The sequence below is a fragment of the Pocillopora damicornis genome, chromosome 4 (genome assembly GCF_964200805.1).
Source record: "Pocillopora damicornis chromosome 4, jaPocDami1.2, whole genome shotgun sequence".
Lineage (NCBI taxonomy): Eukaryota > Metazoa > Cnidaria > Anthozoa > Scleractinia > Pocilloporidae > Pocillopora > Pocillopora damicornis.
Window position 1 is genome coordinate 14,954,571 of NC_142673.1, and position 19,706 is coordinate 14,974,276.

General features: G+C 38.3%; 2 protein-coding genes across 2 annotated transcripts in view; both read left to right on the forward strand.

Annotated features, from left to right (window-relative positions):
• LOC113675679 (venom factor) overlaps nucleotides 1–4,214 on the forward strand; it is a 48,407-nt gene extending 44,193 nt beyond the window's left edge. The window contains exons 52-55 of the mRNA XM_089204193.1: nucleotides 348–476; nucleotides 1,198–1,308; nucleotides 2,260–2,392; nucleotides 3,013–4,214. Coding sequence (XP_089060319.1) covers nucleotides 348–476; nucleotides 1,198–1,308; nucleotides 2,260–2,392; nucleotides 3,013–3,631 — 992 coding nt within the window. The 3' untranslated portion in view covers nucleotides 3,632–4,214. The remainder of the gene's footprint in view (nucleotides 1–347; nucleotides 477–1,197; nucleotides 1,309–2,259; nucleotides 2,393–3,012) is intronic.
• Nucleotides 4,215–6,188: 1,974 nt separating this feature from the next.
• Nucleotides 6,189–19,706, forward strand: part of LOC113675669 (A.superbus venom factor 1) — a 29,585-nt gene continuing 16,067 nt past the window's right edge. The window contains exons 1-17 of the mRNA XM_089202914.1: nucleotides 6,189–6,772; nucleotides 8,976–9,136; nucleotides 9,231–9,256; nucleotides 9,529–9,706; nucleotides 9,830–9,882; nucleotides 10,198–10,215; nucleotides 10,712–10,763; nucleotides 11,290–11,369; nucleotides 11,585–11,627; nucleotides 11,708–11,792; nucleotides 12,818–12,917; nucleotides 13,790–14,029; nucleotides 14,668–14,865; nucleotides 15,488–15,607; nucleotides 16,515–16,583; nucleotides 17,033–17,224; nucleotides 17,592–17,780. Coding sequence (XP_089059040.1) covers nucleotides 6,603–6,772; nucleotides 8,976–9,136; nucleotides 9,231–9,256; nucleotides 9,529–9,706; nucleotides 9,830–9,882; nucleotides 10,198–10,215; nucleotides 10,712–10,763; nucleotides 11,290–11,369; nucleotides 11,585–11,627; nucleotides 11,708–11,792; nucleotides 12,818–12,917; nucleotides 13,790–14,029; nucleotides 14,668–14,865; nucleotides 15,488–15,607; nucleotides 16,515–16,583; nucleotides 17,033–17,224; nucleotides 17,592–17,780 — 1,974 coding nt within the window. The 5' untranslated portion in view covers nucleotides 6,189–6,602. The remainder of the gene's footprint in view (nucleotides 6,773–8,975; nucleotides 9,137–9,230; nucleotides 9,257–9,528; nucleotides 9,707–9,829; nucleotides 9,883–10,197; nucleotides 10,216–10,711; nucleotides 10,764–11,289; nucleotides 11,370–11,584; nucleotides 11,628–11,707; nucleotides 11,793–12,817; nucleotides 12,918–13,789; nucleotides 14,030–14,667; nucleotides 14,866–15,487; nucleotides 15,608–16,514; nucleotides 16,584–17,032; nucleotides 17,225–17,591; nucleotides 17,781–19,706) is intronic.

The following is a 19,706-nucleotide window of genomic DNA, read 5'->3' on the forward strand; positions in this document are numbered from 1 at the left end:
AACAAACAGTATATTAGTTTCCTTATTTCCAAATTTACATGGGACCTCGTAACTTCTATTCCCATTCAAGCACAGTCTAGACCTTCTCAGAAAAAATGAGAACGCTCCTCGTTGATCAATTTCTTTTGCATTCCCAAAATGCGTTGCGTTTTTTTTATTTTTTTTTTTTATTTTTATGTTTATGTTGCTATGCAAAATCCAGCCATTCGCTAAAGTCAAGATTCCTACGCCACGCGATTGGGCTTTTTCTAGCTTCAAGTGGTCCAGGCTTGCTGCTCCGTTCTATCGCTTTTTGTTATGAAATTTTTTTTTATCAGTTTTGTAACTTTATTTTTTATTATCACAAGGAGTGGGAAGGGACGTACGTCAAACAGAACTATGGCAAATAGCGTCATATGGCAAGCGTAATGTAGTACGCCTCAGAACTTATGAAGATCTTGATAGAGTCATTGACAAAGCAGTAAACACCTATGTTAGTAAGTTGTGTTGGTTGTTGAAAATCTAAATATTGCTAATTCATACTTCAATGTTACGTATAGTTAAAGCTCCCTTGATTTAAAAGTCTTGACATACCAACTAAATACCCCGATCACACCAAAGCTTGAACATATTTTATTACTGTTTTATTAAACTTTTTTGTTTTAAGTCGTCTACTTATAGAAGGTGCTTAAACCAATGTTTGTTAACTGAAATTTAGCACACTCAAAATACAAGTTAGTTATTACTTGAAACTTATGGAAATTTAGTTTTGCAGATCTCTGTTTTCAATTGTCATGCAGTCAAACCGAACTTGTTTTGCTGGTTTGAATTGGGTATAAGTGTTTGTTTGGCCAATCGAACCCTCTTATCGGTAAATAGAAGGTTGCGACCAAAGAGGAGTATGGAAGAACAAGGTCGAGCGGAACTGATTCTTTCCTTTCAATAGGGAAAGTTAGTTTTCACACTCCTCCTTGGAATACAGTACTTGTCTAATGAGTTGAGTGCCGAACCCTGGAGACAATGTCGAACCCTTTCCAAACGCGTAGTACTTTCGTACAAGATAATTGGGCTTTGGAATGTTTCGCTCGGACGAAGGGCTAACTCTCGAAACGCTTAACTCAGCTGGTAAAATCCAATTATCTTACAACACGCTCACCGAAGCAATATCAGAGTTTCTTTAGAAACTTACCACCGTTATAAATTTTTACTTTCTTACAGACTATTCTTCGTGTGGAGAAAGTCAATATGACTTGCGCGGACGTATCGTTGGTGGTGAAATTTCAAGGAGAGGAAGGTGGCCCTGGCAAGTTGCAATTTACATCGTCACAAGTAAAGTTTATTTCATTGTGTGTTCTTTCATGTAAATATTCATATCAGGCAAAAACGGTTGGGGGCGATAATCAGAGCAGTACCTCTTGAAAACGTACCGCCTGAATTAACTGCCCGGCCACGGTTGTTCGAAGGTTGGATAACGCTATCCACTGGATAAATCTTTATCCTGATGTGGTTTTGCGTTTGCCAGGTTACCTAGTTTATCGTCAGTAGTCGGATATTTACAATAATTGACGGCTCTTTCGAAGGGTCAGTTCACTCTGAAATCTCAAATCATGATAAAAAAATCTAAACACTGAATAATTTCGAAGGTAAAAAATTACATGCTTTTTGGAGTAAACTTCTCCCTTAATCCTTCACATCCTAACATCAGTAAGCATATTTTCCATTTCTTATTGATGTTACTGACGAAGCTGATTTGTTTAACAATCGAGAGATTCTTTCAGTTGCGATCATTTCCCATATTCTCGTGATGTTTGATTTAGAAGCGATACTGTAAGAAGAAATAAGATGCATGAGACAGTACTGAAGTGCCTCCTTTTTTCGACAAGTTTAGATTAATTTTAATAACTTAAAAAAATGCTTTAAGTGTTCTATTCTACAAACAAGTAGAAAAACTGCTGACACAGAGAGCTCAGCATTGATTAACATGTTAATTCTCCCTATGATATCCATACTTTATCTACCAGACAGGTGATGAGAATATGAAAACTTATCAGGTAGAAGTTATTTTGATCTAACACAAAATTCTCGTGACTAGTTTACAAAGAAATGTGTATCAACTGGAGGAAGAATTAACAATCAGATCTTGGCAAAGCGCTCAAAGCGCTTTGCATGTCATTGCAATTGAGTGCAGAGTAGAGTAGAGTATTTAGGTTCAAATTTCGAAAACAAGAGCGTGCTAGCGATAAAACCTGTTAACTCAACTTTAATTTCGTCTTCTTTCAGACAATGATTGGGTCGGACAACAGGAATTCCACTGTAGTGGTTCCCTTATTTCTCGTCAGTGGGTTTTGACTGCCGCTCATTGCTTTTTTAAAAAGGAGATAAACTGGGTCCGAAGACTTACCAGCCCGTCCTCGTGAGTTGCAGACCAACTGATCTTTTCCCAGTCAACGCATCCATATATTCATTCAACCATCCATCTGTTCGTTATCCATTCAAATGCTTATCCCTTTCCTTTTATTCCTTCCATCCATCTTGCCATTCACCTCGCCCATCAGTTCCTCCATTCGTTGATAGTTGATCCATTCGCCTTCCATCAACCCTTCCGTGGGTCTGTCTGTCTTCCTGTCTAATATCACCATGCTCTGATTTTTATTCATATACTGATCATTATAGTGTTATAGTTACATCAAACAAAACGATATAAGTTCTCTGTACGCAAAAAAAAATTATAATTCAGTTGAAATTTCCTCGTTCAAAAGTTATGCATTAAGGATATTAGTAAGTGGAAGTTTGGATCATTTAATCCGGCCTTTTCTTGCACCACTTTTGTTGGTATTTTTCCCCTATTCTTCAGTGTATTCCAAGCTCATGTTTTTCTTGTTCTCGTGTGTGACAGAAAGTGGGCCATCAAAAAATAAAATGTTTTTTCGCTGTTGGTCTAAAAGCTACTGAAATCAGTACCGCAAAGTTCTCGTTTTGATTCTGACGCAAAATAGTGTAATGACGTCACACCTATTCTTATAATATTCTCAGATACGTTTTGTACGCTGGTGTTCATAACTTAACAAGGAAGGGAAATGAAGAGACCACGCAAGAAAGAAAACCTAAGAAAATAATTCCTTATGACGACGATTTTGACTTCAGCTCGTTCCGAAATGATATAGCTCTTGTGAAAGTCGAGCCGCCGTTTGAATTGAAAGCGTTTGTGCGAACTGTGTGTTTGCCTGAGAAGGGTGAACCAGATTTGGCAACTCCTGGCAATTACGGCACAGTGGCGGGATGGGGAGGAACAAAACATGTTCCAATTGGAAAAAGGGCTAGGACTCTCGACTCATCAGAAGTGCTGAAACATGCTTCTTTTCAAATCCAAGATGACCGGTTGTGTGAGAACAAAGCAAGCCTTAAATTCGACTCTGCCAAAACATTTTGCGCAGGGGATGGTGAGGGCAAAAACGACACTTGCCACGGAGATAGCGGTGGAGCATACGTTCTAGATACAAAAGTAGAAAATGGCAAACGCCATGCATGGGTCGACGCTGGTATTGTAAGTTGGGGCGATGGATGCGCGGTTAAGGGGCAATACGGATACTACACTAAAGTGCATCCATTTGTCGACTGGATAAAGCAAAAAATGAAACAATATAAAGATTAGAAAAATGTTCGAGTTTTTATTGAAATTGAGTCAACCTCCAATCCATTGGTTTTGCATAGCTTCGCCCAAGATGAGTCGTTGCTTGTTTTAGGCTTTTACTGTTCCCTTTTGATGATTCTTTTTTACTAATGGGCCACAGTGATTACTTTGTTTTGTAGTCTTGCTGCTCCTAGATCTGTAATTGAAATGCACTCAGTGTCTTTAAGAAATGATGACAGCAGTTTTTGTTAACAATGACTTTTCATTACAAGAGGATAGGCCTCAGACGTGACAAGGTACCAAACTTTAAAGGAGAATAATCGATTTTGGTAGACAGACGATGTTCATACATGTAACTATGATTCCAAAGCCCCGATTTTAAAGAAAAGTGTACTCTGATAAAGAATCCTTCAATATGTTTTTAAAAATCTCCTTAAATGGAATAATGATGGCAGCAAATTTTTTTATCCTTGTAACTTGATGTCAGATGATAATGGGCTCAGCGGTATCTTGCTGTTTTTTTTCTTAGGTAAAGAAGTAAATTAGTAATAAAATTTTTTAGATAAATAAGTCAATTAGTAATAAAGTAATGGCAGCGATTGAATTGTTGAAGTTTTCTTTTTCGTTATATCATAGAGATTTTTCTCAAATCCTTTGTACGTTTAGCTGAAGCTCGATTGAAGTTGCCTTTGATTGTAAGTGATCCTGTCTATAACAACTCGCCAAGGATGACAAATTGAGGAGCAAGAATAAACATAAACGGAACGAAAGGGCGGAAAAGACATTAAGACATTGAAAGATGAGCTGGATTTATAAGATGGACAAGTGAATTAGCTCTGTTAAACTGACTCTTCAGTCTCATTGGTAGCTCTTCGAAAGATGGAAACACTTCCCTGAGTATGGTAAAAATAAGTAAGCTCCATATATATTTCCTCTTGCTTTCCTCGACACAAGCTCTACAGTCGAGATACGAGGATCAGTTACGGGTTTGAATATAACTTACACTGGATGAAGTGTAATGTACTAACCAGCCTGAAATACTTGTGAGACCTGTTTTACTGTAAAAGGTATCTTATAGGGGATATTGTCGCTTGCAGATCATTTCATTGTCACTTCGATACAATTTAGAGGTCAGTTGCTCGAGAATAGAACAGCAAGGAGGAACTACAGGAGAGGGTAGGGTAACTGCAAGAAGTGACTATCCCTTACATTATCCAGCACACAGGAAATGAGAATACATAAACGCATCTGGTAGAGGTTTTCTTGATCTAAAACCAAAATCTCGTAACTATTTATAAGGGTATGTGTAGCGGCTAGAGGGGAGAATTAACAATCAGAGTTTAGAGGTTATAGGGTATATTTGGGTGGCCTTTCTACGAGTTAATTTCGTTGTAAGGCTTGATCGAGTGTACGAGTGAGCGTGTGGACGCGGATGAACTCCCGCGAGGAGCCACGACGCGCGCGAGTCAAGAACGGAATGGATTTGTCACAGGATGTTGACCTGACACGAATTTTTCCATTATTGAGACAAGGCGACTCACTTTGTTTTTTTATTCCCTCCCTTGCATCTTAGCATGCCTACTTTACCCAATAAAGTTTTGATTTTGCCACTCAACTAAATCAGGGAAGTGGTTTTAAAGGTATATTCGCGATGCTCTCGTTTTCAGAGCCGCGGGGAGAGTACAATGTGAATGTAACACCGAAATACATAGATGACGTCATGGTCTAGTTGTCGCGGCTGCTGAAGGTTAAGGAACATCATGCCACTATTTCCTTTTAATCCTACGCTTCAGATAATCCGGAAAGAAACCTTATAGCTGAGAGCTGTCTATTGTCTCTGATTTATTTCGATAACGTGACTAACCCGGTTGCTTCATAGTGTAAGAATTATACATTTCATTTTGCATTTTACTGAGGCTATTACACAGGAGGTATGCATGATCTCCTGAAAAAAAAAAGTATTACTCATTTGTATTGTGAAATCAGGTGCCTTTCTTATGGAACTAAAAGTAAGCTGAAATGGAAATTAATACATGGAGTTTTGCCAAACAAACCGTGTGCCTACGTGATCAAACATAGCTTCCATTTCATTACTCAACCGTGTTGAACTAATAGAGTAAAATCACATTGCAATATGGGACAAATTGAGGAAATCCTTAGTCCCGGATGATTTTTCCTGTTGACTTGGAACATTCTCGATGATAGCATTTCCTTTTGTTCCAGGAGAAATATCTATGAAAATCACTGGTGTCAGTTACCTAAATATTTTTATAACAAAAATATACTTAATCAAGTGTTGATGGAAGGCAGCCACGGAAATAATATATTCCTCTTACACGCGTTTTGTATAAATTCCCAGAAAAAACGGACTTCCCATTACATTTTTGTCGCCATATAAAAAATATTGAGTGAGAGTCTAGTTTTTCACAAGGGGAAGTAAAATATCAGTGCCCCAAAGCTTTTTCCTTTCGAGCCCTGCCAAGGGGCTTTCGTTCTCGACGTTGTGGATTATTCCAGGGATGGGACACTTTGGAGGTTTTCCGCGTTATTACGTATTGCTGACATTTTATTAAACAACTGCTTCAGCCTGTTAAGTCTGGGCATGAAGGTGTAACAATTACGCTAATGAGTTATATTAATTTAAATCCATAAAATAATTTATCCATACGAGAAGTTATATCCTAGAGTTCATGTGGGGGACGGGTGGTCATTCGACACATGGAGCTAAGTAGTGTTTACCAAATTTCCCCTCATATACTTGCCTACTCCCTTAATTGACAACATCAGGGGCAGCCTTACAGCTCATAATGTGATTTTAATTCTCACTTACGATGTTGTACGTGTGATGCATTCAAAACTAGGAACTATTCTCCAATCAGATCCGAAAGGAAGTTATTCTGCCGTGACCTAAGACATTCTTTTCCTTGTTTCGCGACAAAGAGAAAGTGAAACACGAGGAAAATTAAGATTAACCTGTCAACACTGCAACTTGATGCATCCAGGAGGCACGTCTCAGCAGATCACATCACGCCTTATAACCACAGCACTGCAGGAAGGAGTTTCATTATTCCAAAGCTTTGCTACAAGGATGGCGGAGCTTCTCGGCGCAATGCTGCGAATAACAGTACTTCTGCTTGCGTTGGGTTGTGTAGCAGCCAAAAGGTTAGTTAAATTGGTCTTTCTACAGCGATTAGGTCTCTGTTTTTGTCTTGATCTTTTTTGGATTCATTAGTTTCGGCGCATATTGTATTAGTAACACAAACTGCAAAATGTTGGGTAATCACGCTTCAGCATTTATCCACTACGTCGATTCACTGAAAGTGAATGCAAGTCCGCCACAAAAGTCATAATATTATAAAACGAGTTTTTACTTTCAATCAAAGCCGGTAAATTGGGCTGAACTATTTGAGCTCAAGTGCGTCGTCAACCGTAACGTGAAAGGTAACGGCGCGACGTGCTTCTAGACAAATGACTACCATCTAATTGAGAGAGCACCAAAAAAAATTAGCTCGTGGGAAGAAGCCCTCTTGAATTTAAAATATCGGACATTATACTTTTCTCAGTTCATGAACATCGTGTTGATTTGCGAAAGCGTTGACCTGCGCTCCTAACTGGCGAGAAATATTAGATGCAAAGAAAGATATTTTAAAGCATACCAGAATAAAATTGTAATTGGTGATTTTTGTGGCCACCTAGTTCGCATGGGGGCTCTGAAGAATGCGCTTTGAAGTGTATGTATGCACCGGATCAAACTGAAACGTTTTCTCTGAAGAAAGAAATTGGCCGTTGTGCAACCTTTATGCTTGAGTGACAGGGCATTACGTGGGCCGTTTCATGCCTAGAGCTAAAAATGCTTTGAAACCGGAAATACAAATTAGTTAATTTGATTGAAAGATAGTTTTATTTGGACTAATTTTCTAACTAATGATAATGATGACTAATTCAATCAGCATTGAAAGCTTTCAATTATTTTTCATCGGGAATTGATGTTTGGAAATAGACGAGTGTCTAGCTAAATCTTCCAGATGTTAATTGGCATTTAAAAGAATTAAAAATAAACTTCTGCGAAACCGGAAGTGAACCTTCTCGTGGGTGGGCTGTTGAGCTTCTGTTGCAATTAAACATTGGCAAAAGTTCTCAGAATGGTCGAGAGACGGCGAAAGAAGAAATCTCGCGGTCACACAATATGAAATTCATTTGGAGTATCCTTTTTGTAGGGCACGTGAAACCCTATCCGATATGCGAGAGTGCAGATCCGATCTCATGCTGTGTTTCGACTTCCTTTAACATTAGGTCCTGCTCATTGCTTGTCCTGAACTGCTGTTGCTGATTTTAATCTTGTTTTTCCAATCACCGCGTAGGTGTCTCAGGAAGTAAAAGTATTGTTTTTCCCAAACATCGGGAGCTCATGAGGGTTTTAAGCATTTGGCTTTTCTAGCCAAGCAAAAAATTGCGAATTCACACGAACCGTCACGGATTGTTAAATTTTTTAATTAGAATCTTATTTATGGATTTATTCATGCTTTTAAAAGGGTGTTTACTTCATTTCTCTGCAAGAGTGCCGCTCTACATGTCATAACAAATTACTTTTTTCTTAAACTAATACGATATATATTCAAATTTTCTAACATTATACTGACAGCTTTATGTCAAACCCTTTACTAAAGCTAGATTTCATTTGAACGAGCAAAAAAAAAAAAAATAATAATCCGTATACTGTAACCGTGCATCTCTCCATTTGTCTCGTCCGAATGGAATACTTAGTAAGAGAGGTTCGTCATTTACTTGCTTTCCGTTTTGAATGGGGGAGGGGAGGGTGCTTAGTCGAGAAGGACGTCCTATAGACTTGACACATAAACCCATTAAGCGTTCAACTCACTTGTAAATTTGTGCTCATTTATGACACGCATCAGTAACAACAACATGTTCTCGCGTTGCCGATCTGTGATTTTTTTTTCTGCTTCTTTCCATTAAGCCACAAGCGTTTTATTCGTATCTTTTTTGTTTCCTTTTTTCTTTTATCTTATTTTATTTGCCATTTCATATAATATTACCATAATTTACAGAAATTGGTAAAGAAGACAAAAAAAATATCATTTGCGAGAAATTATAAAAAAAGCATTGAGGCTTTTAACCTTAGGTTCCATGATAATTAGTATCAGAGAAATATATTTAGACGATCGACATACTAAACAACGTGTTGACAAGCCGCATAACAGTCCATAGTAGAATTACCAGTCATTGAGATTAGATATTTTTAAGTTTTTTTTCTAAAGAATGCGGGAGACGAAGCGCCGGATCCCAGGAGTAAGTCGTGAATTTGGTGGAAGATTTATTATTCATTCTTCAATTGTTATCATTTCAGGTTTTCTATAATGGCTCCCAATATGTTTCACATTGGTGTCCAGGAGAAGGTATCAGTGACGGTGTTCGACGCACCGCAACCGGTGACAGTGAAGTTATACTTACAAGACTATCCACATAGACAAAAGACATTCTCAGAAGTGCAAGGAGTTGCGACAAACGGTAACTTAACGTTGGTTAATAGAAAAAAGTGGTTTTTTTTTCATGCGACAATCCCGAGTGTCAAATTTCTAATTATTTTCTTTCCTTTCTTCAGATAAAAGCATTTTTCTTCCCATAAAGGTACGACAATTTGATCAGTTTAACTTGTAATGGGTAGTTTATGTTGCAAGTGTTGTCTAAATTCAGGGGAAAGTGGGTGCTGGCTCACTGTTAGTGTTTCCTTTGGTAAACAACATCGTTTTTTTATACCGACATTTTAAAGGCAAATGTATGGGCCTGTTGAGAGAAAAAAGGGCTTTATGATTCAGGTATGAAACAGTAGATACTATCTGGGGTTTCATGAAAGTATAATTTTGTTTTTCCATTAACTGCCGTTTCTTTGACCCTCGCAGGTGGACCCACAGGACCTTTCAGATCCCAGTTCCGTAGATAAACAGTATATTTATTTGATTGCAAAGTCAGATGATGGCCACTTTCAGTTTCACAAAGAAGCGAAGATTCTTTTGAGTTACAAAGACGGGGTGGTATTCATACAGACTGACAAACCCGTCTACACACCAAGACAGAGTGGTAAGATGTTGCGATTGATCCCCAGCTTTCGACCCAAACCTAAAAAAAAATTCATGAAGGTAGACGACTACCCTCCCCAGTATAATGAACTGAATCTAACCCAAACTTCATTCTATTAAACAGTGAAAATCAGAGTGATGCCGCTTGAGTTTGACATGAAGCCATCAAGGAGGAAGGTGAGTACATCAATCACATGTTACTCTCAGTGGTTCTTGGATATTCTTTTTCCCATCCGAATCAACTTAGGTTTCATAAAACTCGTACGGCAATCAAATCCTATTTGCTCTGAAATCACTCCTTCGTAACAGAGGGTTTAGGAAGCCCTCTTCCCAAACCTTAACCCTTCATAATACAAAGCTAGCTGTTGTGTAGCTCTGTTTCTCTTTTTAATTGAAGGACCTTGATGAACAACGACCAATCATGTCCAATTAATTATTTTCGAAGAACGTACTAAATTTTTTTTTGTTTTTTTTCCTTTTTCCTTGATATAGATTACCGTAGTAGTCATGGTAAGCATCTTAACTATCTTTTTTTTTTTTTTTCATCTTTTTTCTTTGGTTTGTTTAAGATCGATGCTCTACTGCTGGAGACATGATGGCTCAGATCGAATGAAATTTGAACCCAAATGAAGAACCGAAAACCACATCGAATACCAAATGCTAAAAAACAGAAAATCCGCAAACCGCAATGAACACCAAAACCGAAAAACCTAAGTTTTTTTGGAACAAAAAACCGAAAAAATCGATCTAAAAAATAGCTAAAGCCGTGAAAGCTAAAATCCCAATGCCCCCCTCGCCACGAAATGTCTTGTTAAAAACAATGTCCTTTGCTTAATTCCTTCTGAGTGCTTGAACGACGATGAATTCGTTGATCACAGCACAGTCCTTTAACCAAAACTTTTAAGCCTTATTGGAAAATAATTTATATCATCTTTGTTCACTAGAGTTTAGAATTTGGTCCTAAGCGTGTAACCTTTTTTTTTTCTTTCTTTCTTTTGTTTTCTAGAATCCACAGGGTGTCCGTGTACAACAGTGGAAAGACTTGGACACCACTACAGGTTTGAATTGTTCCTTGTCAAGCATTCAGAGAGATTGTAAAGAAGGTCACATCATTCCTGCAAATTGTCCATTTTTTCTTTTGAAGCTACGTGTTCGGCTCACATCCTCTTTTTGAAACTTGCAAGTAGACCCTATTCACCTTCACTCTTATGAAAGAATTGTATTTCGAAAAGTGTTTCGAGAACTTAGGTGGTAGATAAGAGGGCTAAATAGTTAATTTTCTTAAGTGGATAGTGGATCAAACCAGACCCCAGTTGTTTTTGGTCACGTGTTTATGGTTGGGCTATTTCAAAATGGCGGCTGGCCTCTGAAGATGTAGTAACCTTCAAAATATGATTCACGTGTCTTTACGGCCCCGCGATTCGTGTAAGGTGACTGTACTGTTTAAATACTTGGTAAACTAGTCTTTCGAATATCTAGCTATCAAGCAATGCAAATGATGGTAAGGTTGGTTGATTTGAGTGTGTTTCAGATGATGAATGTTAATTTGACATAGTTAAGTTATTTATTTATTTTCTTTTCAAGGTATCATATCAAAAAGGCTCGAACTGGGCGACTTTATACTCCATGGTAATTGGACCATAACAGCCGTTTACGGTCACCAGGTATTCCAGATCTCTAACTTATTTTTTTCTCTGAATCACACCTCTTACCCGGTCAATGAGAGTGCCATTAAAACAAAACAGATTTCAATTTGAGAAACAGAATGATTTCAGTTACATGAAGTAAAGAGAAGCCAAAGTATTTTACACTTAGTCATCAACTGAATTTCTTTTTATTTATTCTGTTTTTCTTTTTTTTTCTTTTCATTTTTTTAAAGAACATCCACAACACTTCTGTGCAGTTTGAAGTTAAAGAATATGGTAAGGATATTCTGAAATACTTATTAGGTTCCTCGGTATTTTTCATGCTAATAGATATGCATACTTCTTTAATCTCTTAGTGCTCCCCAAGTTTTCAGTGAAAGTCTCAGTGCCACCTTACATACTAAAAACAGACGATGCATTTGGGATCAATATTACTGCAAGGTAAGAGATTGCTTTTGCTTACAAAAAAAAACACTATCCTAAACTGAGAAACTTTAAAATACAAAGTAGCTCTGTTTCATTTTTCAAAGAATATCTTACATAGAATTGGAAAGATGGTAAATTTCAAGCTTGGTCATGAAAAAAAAAATAGAAAAATTTTATTCATCTAGTTACAATGTAGGGAAAAGGAAACATTATGTATCCCCTGCAAGAAATATCAGTCCCTTGGATTCTGTGCTCCAAATTCTACCACTGAGCTTTAAAGTACTATTTGATTGCTGGGCCTTTACTAGAACTTTTTGGGAACTTCAGTATTATTGTTTTCTAAGGGAGAGAGGAGGAGACAGCAATAAAAGGAAACATAGAAAAAGCTAAAAATGCTAAATAAATAACTCTTTGCTAGATCTAAAGCCACAAATTTTAAAATTCAGCTAGAGTAATTTTTCTTGCTGATTTACCATATGTCTGGCTGTTGGCCTTTTCCTTTTTTTCTCCTCAATTTATTTTTACTTCTCTTTAACTCTTTTGATAAAATTTTCTTAATTTTCACCATAATATAGCAGATAAAAGATGCTAGTGTGATAACCACATAGTGGCAAAACTTGTTGGATTTGAATCGTTTGGGTTTTTTGGTTCTGGAGTAAAATCTTATAATCTTATCACTCAGCTCTTGCAAAAATATTACACAAAGAAACCACATAACATATAATGAAAACCCCTGACAGAGCTCTGCTGTGATAGTGAGGGACTGGGTCTATATCAGGGAATCACAGCTAGAGGGAGTGGCCCACTAGCAGTATCCCATATTTCAATGTCGGGATATAAATAGGAAATTAACAGGGTAGAGTTGAGCCTTACTTGTAAACTTCCAGTCTTAGGAAATATATAGATAAACAAAAAATCTAAAAAACAAGTTATCTGTCAGTGTTTAACCTCTTTCCTTCCTTGTTGCATGATGTTACTTTTGCACCAATGAGGCACCAATCTCTTTTTTAGCTGTTTTGCCCTATTTTGTATTTTTTTAGGTACACTTATGGGAAACCTGTTCTCGGAAGTGCTACATATTCTTTGTTTATTGAGGGTGTTGATGGTCAAACTATAAAGTTTGATGCGCAAACCATTATAGTAAGTTGTAACACAGGAAAAAGATTAGATTGACAGACTGACTTCTGATTGTCTTTGATTGCTGAGTTTCTTGATAGACTCAACAGACTACTTGGTTTATTTATTGATTGGCTAATTGACTCTGATTCACTGACTGACTGACTCAATAACCCACTCACTCAGTTACTCACTCACCTGTTCTCTCATTGACTCATTGACTGACTGGCTAGTGACTGACTCACTGACTGACAGACTCACTCTCTCACTTGGTCACTCACTTACTGGTACATGCTCTCTCATTGATTTGTTAACTGATCTTGACCGATTGACTAACTGGGTGACTGATTTACTGATTGATGAACCAACTGAAACTCACTCTCTTACATGCTTAGCAACTTATCCAACTTATAGATAAATCAAATCACTGAATGCAAATCTGACTGACTGACTAACTGACTGACTGACTGACAAACTTTCTGGCTGACTGATTGACAGACCATCTAACTGCCTCACTGACGGACTTACTTTCTGACTGACTGAATGACTCACTGACCAACTGACTGACTGACTGATCAAACTGTCCAACTGACCGACTCACTCACTCACTCACAAACTGCCTAGCTGACAGACTGATTGATTGACTGATTGATTGATTGATTGATTGATTGATAGACAGACTGATCCTAACTGTTTGACCGACCAACTGAATGACTCAGTCCTTGAATAACTGACTGATTTTTTGAATTGACAAATTTGTTAAGTGCTTTCATTCTTTTCCAATGAAATGTGCATTAAAGCAGACACCTTAGATAAAATGACTTTGTGGGAACAAAATTGTTCTTAACAACATTTGTCCATGTCTCACCATTCAACTCTGTCCTTTCTTGACTCAGCTTCACAGCAGTGGAGTCACTACCGTCCCACGACGGATCCAGATGATTCGAGACCTTCCTGGGAATATCTGGTTCCCGTTGAAAGCCAGACTTCTGGTTCAGGTTGATGTTGTTGAGGCGGTGACTGGTAACAAGGCAACTGTTGAGGATAGAACATGCCAATTTACATCAAGCCCTTACCGCATTGCCTTTAAGAACACACCAAGATATTTTAAACCAGGATTGCGGTATGTAGTGAAGGTAAGAACTGTAATATAAAAGGTCTTTGAGATGGGAACAAAACCTATAATTGGTTAAAATGACCATATCTTGGCACTCTTCTGGTGTTGAATGTCTCCCCCTCCTCTAAAGAGGGTACATGTATTTGTTTCCAGGGGGTGAATTTACATTTAAATTTAGTCTTCAAGCCCTCATACTTTGTCTTAACCCTTTAACCCCTAAGAGTGATTAGTAACTATTTTCTCCTATCAGTATCACCCCTAAAACAAACATTGAGGTTGTGAGAATTAAAAGGAAATGATCACCAACTAAAGAAGCTCTGGATTGTTAAACAAATTCTCTTTATAAGTACCATAGGAAACACACAGAGAACAGTATGGAGAAATTGTATCCTGATGTTAGGGTGCAAAGGGTTAAAAACTGTGTAGCCCAACAGAGGACAGGGGGAGGTCTTGTATAAGAAAATCAGGTGAAGTTTGGAAAAAGGATGATTTGTGTGCTAGTCAGGTGTTTTGTCATAAAAATTAAAAGCGAACAAACTGTTGTAGCCCATAGAAAGGGTCTTTACTTCCATACGTTAGTTTCTTCATATGAGAGTAGTAGAGCATTACATCTGACAGTTATTGGCAGATTTTAATATTATTGCAATTTTGTTTTAGGCTGTTGTTACCTATCCCAACACAAAGCCAGCTAAGAATGTTCCAATGTTGATTTCTGCCAAAGGGAAACAGGGAAATAACGAAATCGATTTGAAGAGAGAGGATCGAGACCCCAATGTGGTAGACTTGACAGATGAAAATGGAGAGGTTGAGTTTGTAGTGGATGCTTGTTCAAACTGTGCGGAAATTAATATTAAGGTAAGATTAAACACAGTAATTCAACCAGATTATGGAGGCTCATCTTCTAATTCTAAGTATACAAAAATAAGAAAATTGTGTATTGTGTTCACCGAGAGCCATTCTGAATCATTCTGGATTGAGATGGATTTGAATCAAAAAAAATTTGGCTGTTATTCAATGAGCTACCTGAGCTATGTTTCTAGGGTCACATTGACGGTGTTTTTTATGGAACAGTATGTGGAAAAAGTAAGGATTGATCTTCAGTGTATGTAATATCCAGTTTGGGTAAAGCTTCTAAATATATTTGCGAAAGAGTGAAACACTAAGATTTCAGTATTGATCTGACCCACCACCCCCCAAAAATTCCTCTTTGATTAGTCAGGAGGAGTGTTTTCTCTCTGTTTTAAAACAATGGAGTTAAGAAATATGTTTTCGGTCCCGCCAAGAGTCATTTTAGAAAAAAAAAACACAACAACAAAACAATCTGAACAATCACGTGAGCATGCGTATTTTAGTGCGCCAATGTCTCCATTTTAGCCCGCAAAATGCGCCGCAGTTCCTAATCGACAAATTGATAACTATGAGGTTTATGTACGATTTAATGGGAAAGTGGAGCTTATTTCATGTCTTTTTTGATTAGGTTAAAACGGACAATCAGAACCTAACTCCTCAACAGAATGCAGTCGCCAGGTTGATTGTGAACCCATTTGACGCAGAAAATGGACCGCTGATTATGGTTCGTCAGCTGACACATGGAAAGGTAACTTTGATTGTCCGGTCAACGCTCAGTGATTTAAAGTTTAAGATTTTTTGGCAGTAAGCAGCTTTTTTACCCCACTTGTCTTAAAGATCCCCGCGTGATATTCGCAATCGAAAGGAGCTCGAAGAGAAGTCTCGAAGGCAAATGAACACGTGGCTTTCATAAGATTTTTAACTCGTGATTCCCGGATAGCGGTGCAAGGCTATACCAGCTGAGATAAGACTACACCACAATTTTGTCGATCGCTCATTTTAGAACTGCACATATGTTAGCAAATATGTCTTTCTGCAATTATGTACAGATTGTATCAAAAGGGATAAACATGATTTTAGCAGCTACCAAAATAGCCAAATGAGACTATTCGACTTAGCTTGTGGTCCTGATGAGAGCGCTTCAGTAGGTTTTTTTACAGCTTGGTTCAGGAATAGTTTGATAGAGAGCTTTTTGTTTGAGGTTCGTGAAATAAAAACGTGCTGTTACCGATCAGAAAAATACGTCATCACAAGGGATGGCCTATGCGCAGTTACTTTTTTTGCGGCGAAGTTCTGCGGGCGAGTCAAAACGTCAGTGAAAGAAAAGTTGATGTTAGCGCGCCACGCGGAACACTGGACTTCGGAGGGACTGCTCTTAGTTTTACACAAGGGAACAATAAGAGTTTAAACGAAAATACGTAAAAACGACTCCAAACGCGGGAAAACGCGGGTAACTAGGTCACTACCGGTTTTGACTTTGGCTCATGATTGATTGAGAGGATAGCACAGTATTGATGACCATTCACATAAGCGATTTCAGCGATGCAAAGCCATTGCAGTCCTGGGTTATTTTCTACTCCCAGATTGCTCTAAACCAAAGAAGTCGTAAGGTGAGAAATATGCTCATATTTCACATACACTTTTTTTTTCGGTAGGTTGGCCGTAAAATACAGTGTGAAAGTTATCGAAGCCGCAACGACGCTGCAGCCAAACTTTCGTTTGCGGTAGGTTTAGTTCTTGCGTTTGCCATGTTTTTCAGTTTACTTATGGGAAGGTCTGGGAATAATGTAGAGGATGATAAACCACACATAACCCTACTACTCCTTAGATCTACATAGCAATTCTCCTTTCTTTTTGCCATGCATTTTTAACAATGTTAATTCTGAGAATTTAGTTTTGAATAAAAAAAGAAAACTTTCCAATAGATAGTTTTGTACACTCTCATTACCTTTCTGCATAATTTTGTATTGATACTGTAAGGACATAATAACTTCTTGGTCACTTCTGAAGTGAAAAGGTAATTTTTGTAGGGGAGCTCAATCTTTCCTCTCGTTGCAAGCTCACTAAACTGATATTACACTTTCTTCATTTTTCGGATGGATAACCGTTATTCACCTTACAGTTCCAGTAGCATCTGGTTTCTGCTTTTCTAATCTGAAAAGTTCTCTTTCAGGTTGTGTCTCGAGGACGAATTATTTCTCACAACACAACAGACAACTTTGACGGAATGTTCAAAAGTTGGTCGTTCCGTGTCACTTCTGAAATGTCACCATCAGCACGTTTGATTGGTTATTACATTGACAGCAACGAACGCGTTGTAGCTGACAGCATTTTGCTCAGAATTGATGACAAACTTCCAACCGAGGTAACGAGAAAAGGATATGGTGAAATGCGGGCAAGAGAGGATTTTTTCAACATCTGTGAAAGGGTTTTTATTATTTGGTGAATTGTGAGATGACTGCTTGTATCTCGATTTTTCGGATGACTTAGAACAGCAATCTTCCCAAACGTTTTGCATAGAGAGAGAAATGAATGTTTGATACATTGTAATCCGTTACTTATCTTTCTTATCTCCGTGAGCTGCCAACCACCATACTCATTTCTGTGAAAATTGCCACTTTTTAACAAGCCGTTTTAACAGAGACCCCCGTTTTCCCATACCTTCTCCTTATACCTACATTGCCTATACTTCTAATACTTGTACAATACTCATCACATTTTGTCAACATTAGGTCGAATTTCCAGATTCGTGGCAACAGCAGGCCGATGGGTCCTTCGTGCAGCTCAACGAAGTGAAAAAAGACCCTGGAAGACATTACCAACTGGAAGTCAGGGCCCCACAAGGGACACGTCTGGGTCTTCTGAGTGTGGACCAAAGTGTGTACCTGTTGAGAAACGAGAACAGACTTACTAAGGACAGGGTGAGTGGTGTCGCTTTACAATGCTACAATTCGTCTGTGTTTTTATTTCATTGGTTTTGTTTTTCATTAAGATGGCTGATTCATCCCTCCTACGAAGAGAGAGAGGATTATTTTGCCCTTCGAGGGTACTCATGCATGGGGCGTGAGCTTTCGGCTTTCAAACACAAAATACAAAAGCGCGACGCACAGTGTAACAATAGTTAAGCACAAACAGTGTTATTTCACATCTGTAAAATACAAATCAATATATTGATCTTAAAAATGATTACAGTAATAACCCGCTTATAAGAACCTGGGTTTTAAGAACCTGTTAGGCTAAAATTCTAATTTTAAGCCCCCTCTACATAAGAACCTATTTAGCCTAAAGTTTTAAGTTAGGTTCTTATCAGTGGGGTTGCTGTAAAAGTGTCTTGGCAGAAACTAATAACTAACTGATTAAACTGTTATGTTTTGTTAAGAACATATACTTTTACTGTATCTGCACTGAACTGCCTACAGGCATTGCTCTACATGAATGGTGAAACAGAGAATTAACTCTGAAGTGTAAATTAAAGTGCTATTTAAACCCATGAATAACCCACAGGGCGTTAGCCCTAATAAAGGGAAACAGGGAACCACACGAGGCAAAGAAAAAATCTTTTGACCTCGGTGGGAATCGAACCCACGACCTCCGGATTAGATCTACCGTTACTCTGCCGACTGAGCTACGAGGTCGCACAGAGAAAGTCGGGGACGATTTAGGATGGTGAATCGCGGCGAAGAGAAAGTAAGGGTACATATGAATGCTGTGCCGCGTAGCACTGGGAACACAAATGGTGAAACAGAGAATTAACTCTGAAGTGTAAATTAAAGTGCTATTTAAACCCATGAATAACCCACAGGGCGTTAGCCCTAATAAAGGGAAACAGGGAACCACACGAGGCAAAGAAAAAATCTTTTGACCTCGGTGGGAATCGAAATAGCACTTTAATTTACACTTCAGAGTTAATTCTCTGTTTCACCATTTGTGTTCCCAGTGCTACGCGGCACAACATTCATATGTACCCTTACTTTCTCTTCGCCGCGATTCACCATCCTAAATCGTCCCCGACTTTCTCTGTGCGACCTCGTAGCTCAGTCGGCAGAGTAACGGTAGATCTAATCCGGAGGTCGTGGGTTCGATTCCCACCGAGGTCAAAAGATTTTTTCTTTGCCTCGTGTGGTTCCCTGTTTCCCTTTATTAGGGCTAACGCCCTGTGGGTTATTCATGGGTTTAAATAGCACTTTAATTTACACTTCAGAGTTAATTCTCTGTTTCACCATTTGTGTTCCCAGTGCTACGCGGCACAACATTCATTGCTCTACATTGTACATTATAAATGATTTATTATGAGATGATACTGTATTTGCAATATATATACAATATATTCCGATGAAATACATATCCAAATTTAAGAACCTATTTAAGAACCTGTTTAGGCTAAATTTCCTTTAAGTACCATTTATATAAGAACCTATTTAGGCTAAATTGAAAAATTCAGGTTCTTATACGCGGGTTATTACTGTATGTGGTTTTTCAAATGAGTGCTTCAATCTAGTTTATTACGCTTGATGGAAAATTGAATCTCTGATAACCTCATTCTCAAATTAATCAGTCGCCATAGCAATGGTATATAATGTCATCAATACAGTTAGTTGTTTGTCGTAAGAGCCGGTGATTTATATACGAGCCCGGTGACCTTTATGACGGAGCATGATTTATCCACCTTGAGATGGACCTGCAACCCATCCAGGGGGGAGAAGTGATACTCCCAGTCGCTTGATGCCATGGAAACTGGGACAAGCTCCGCCTGGGCGGGCCACTTGGCTCGGGTGTACACTTCTATGAATTCTCTTCGTAACAATCACGGTTCGTAAAGTACTAGTGATTGGATTTGGAGCCGCCTC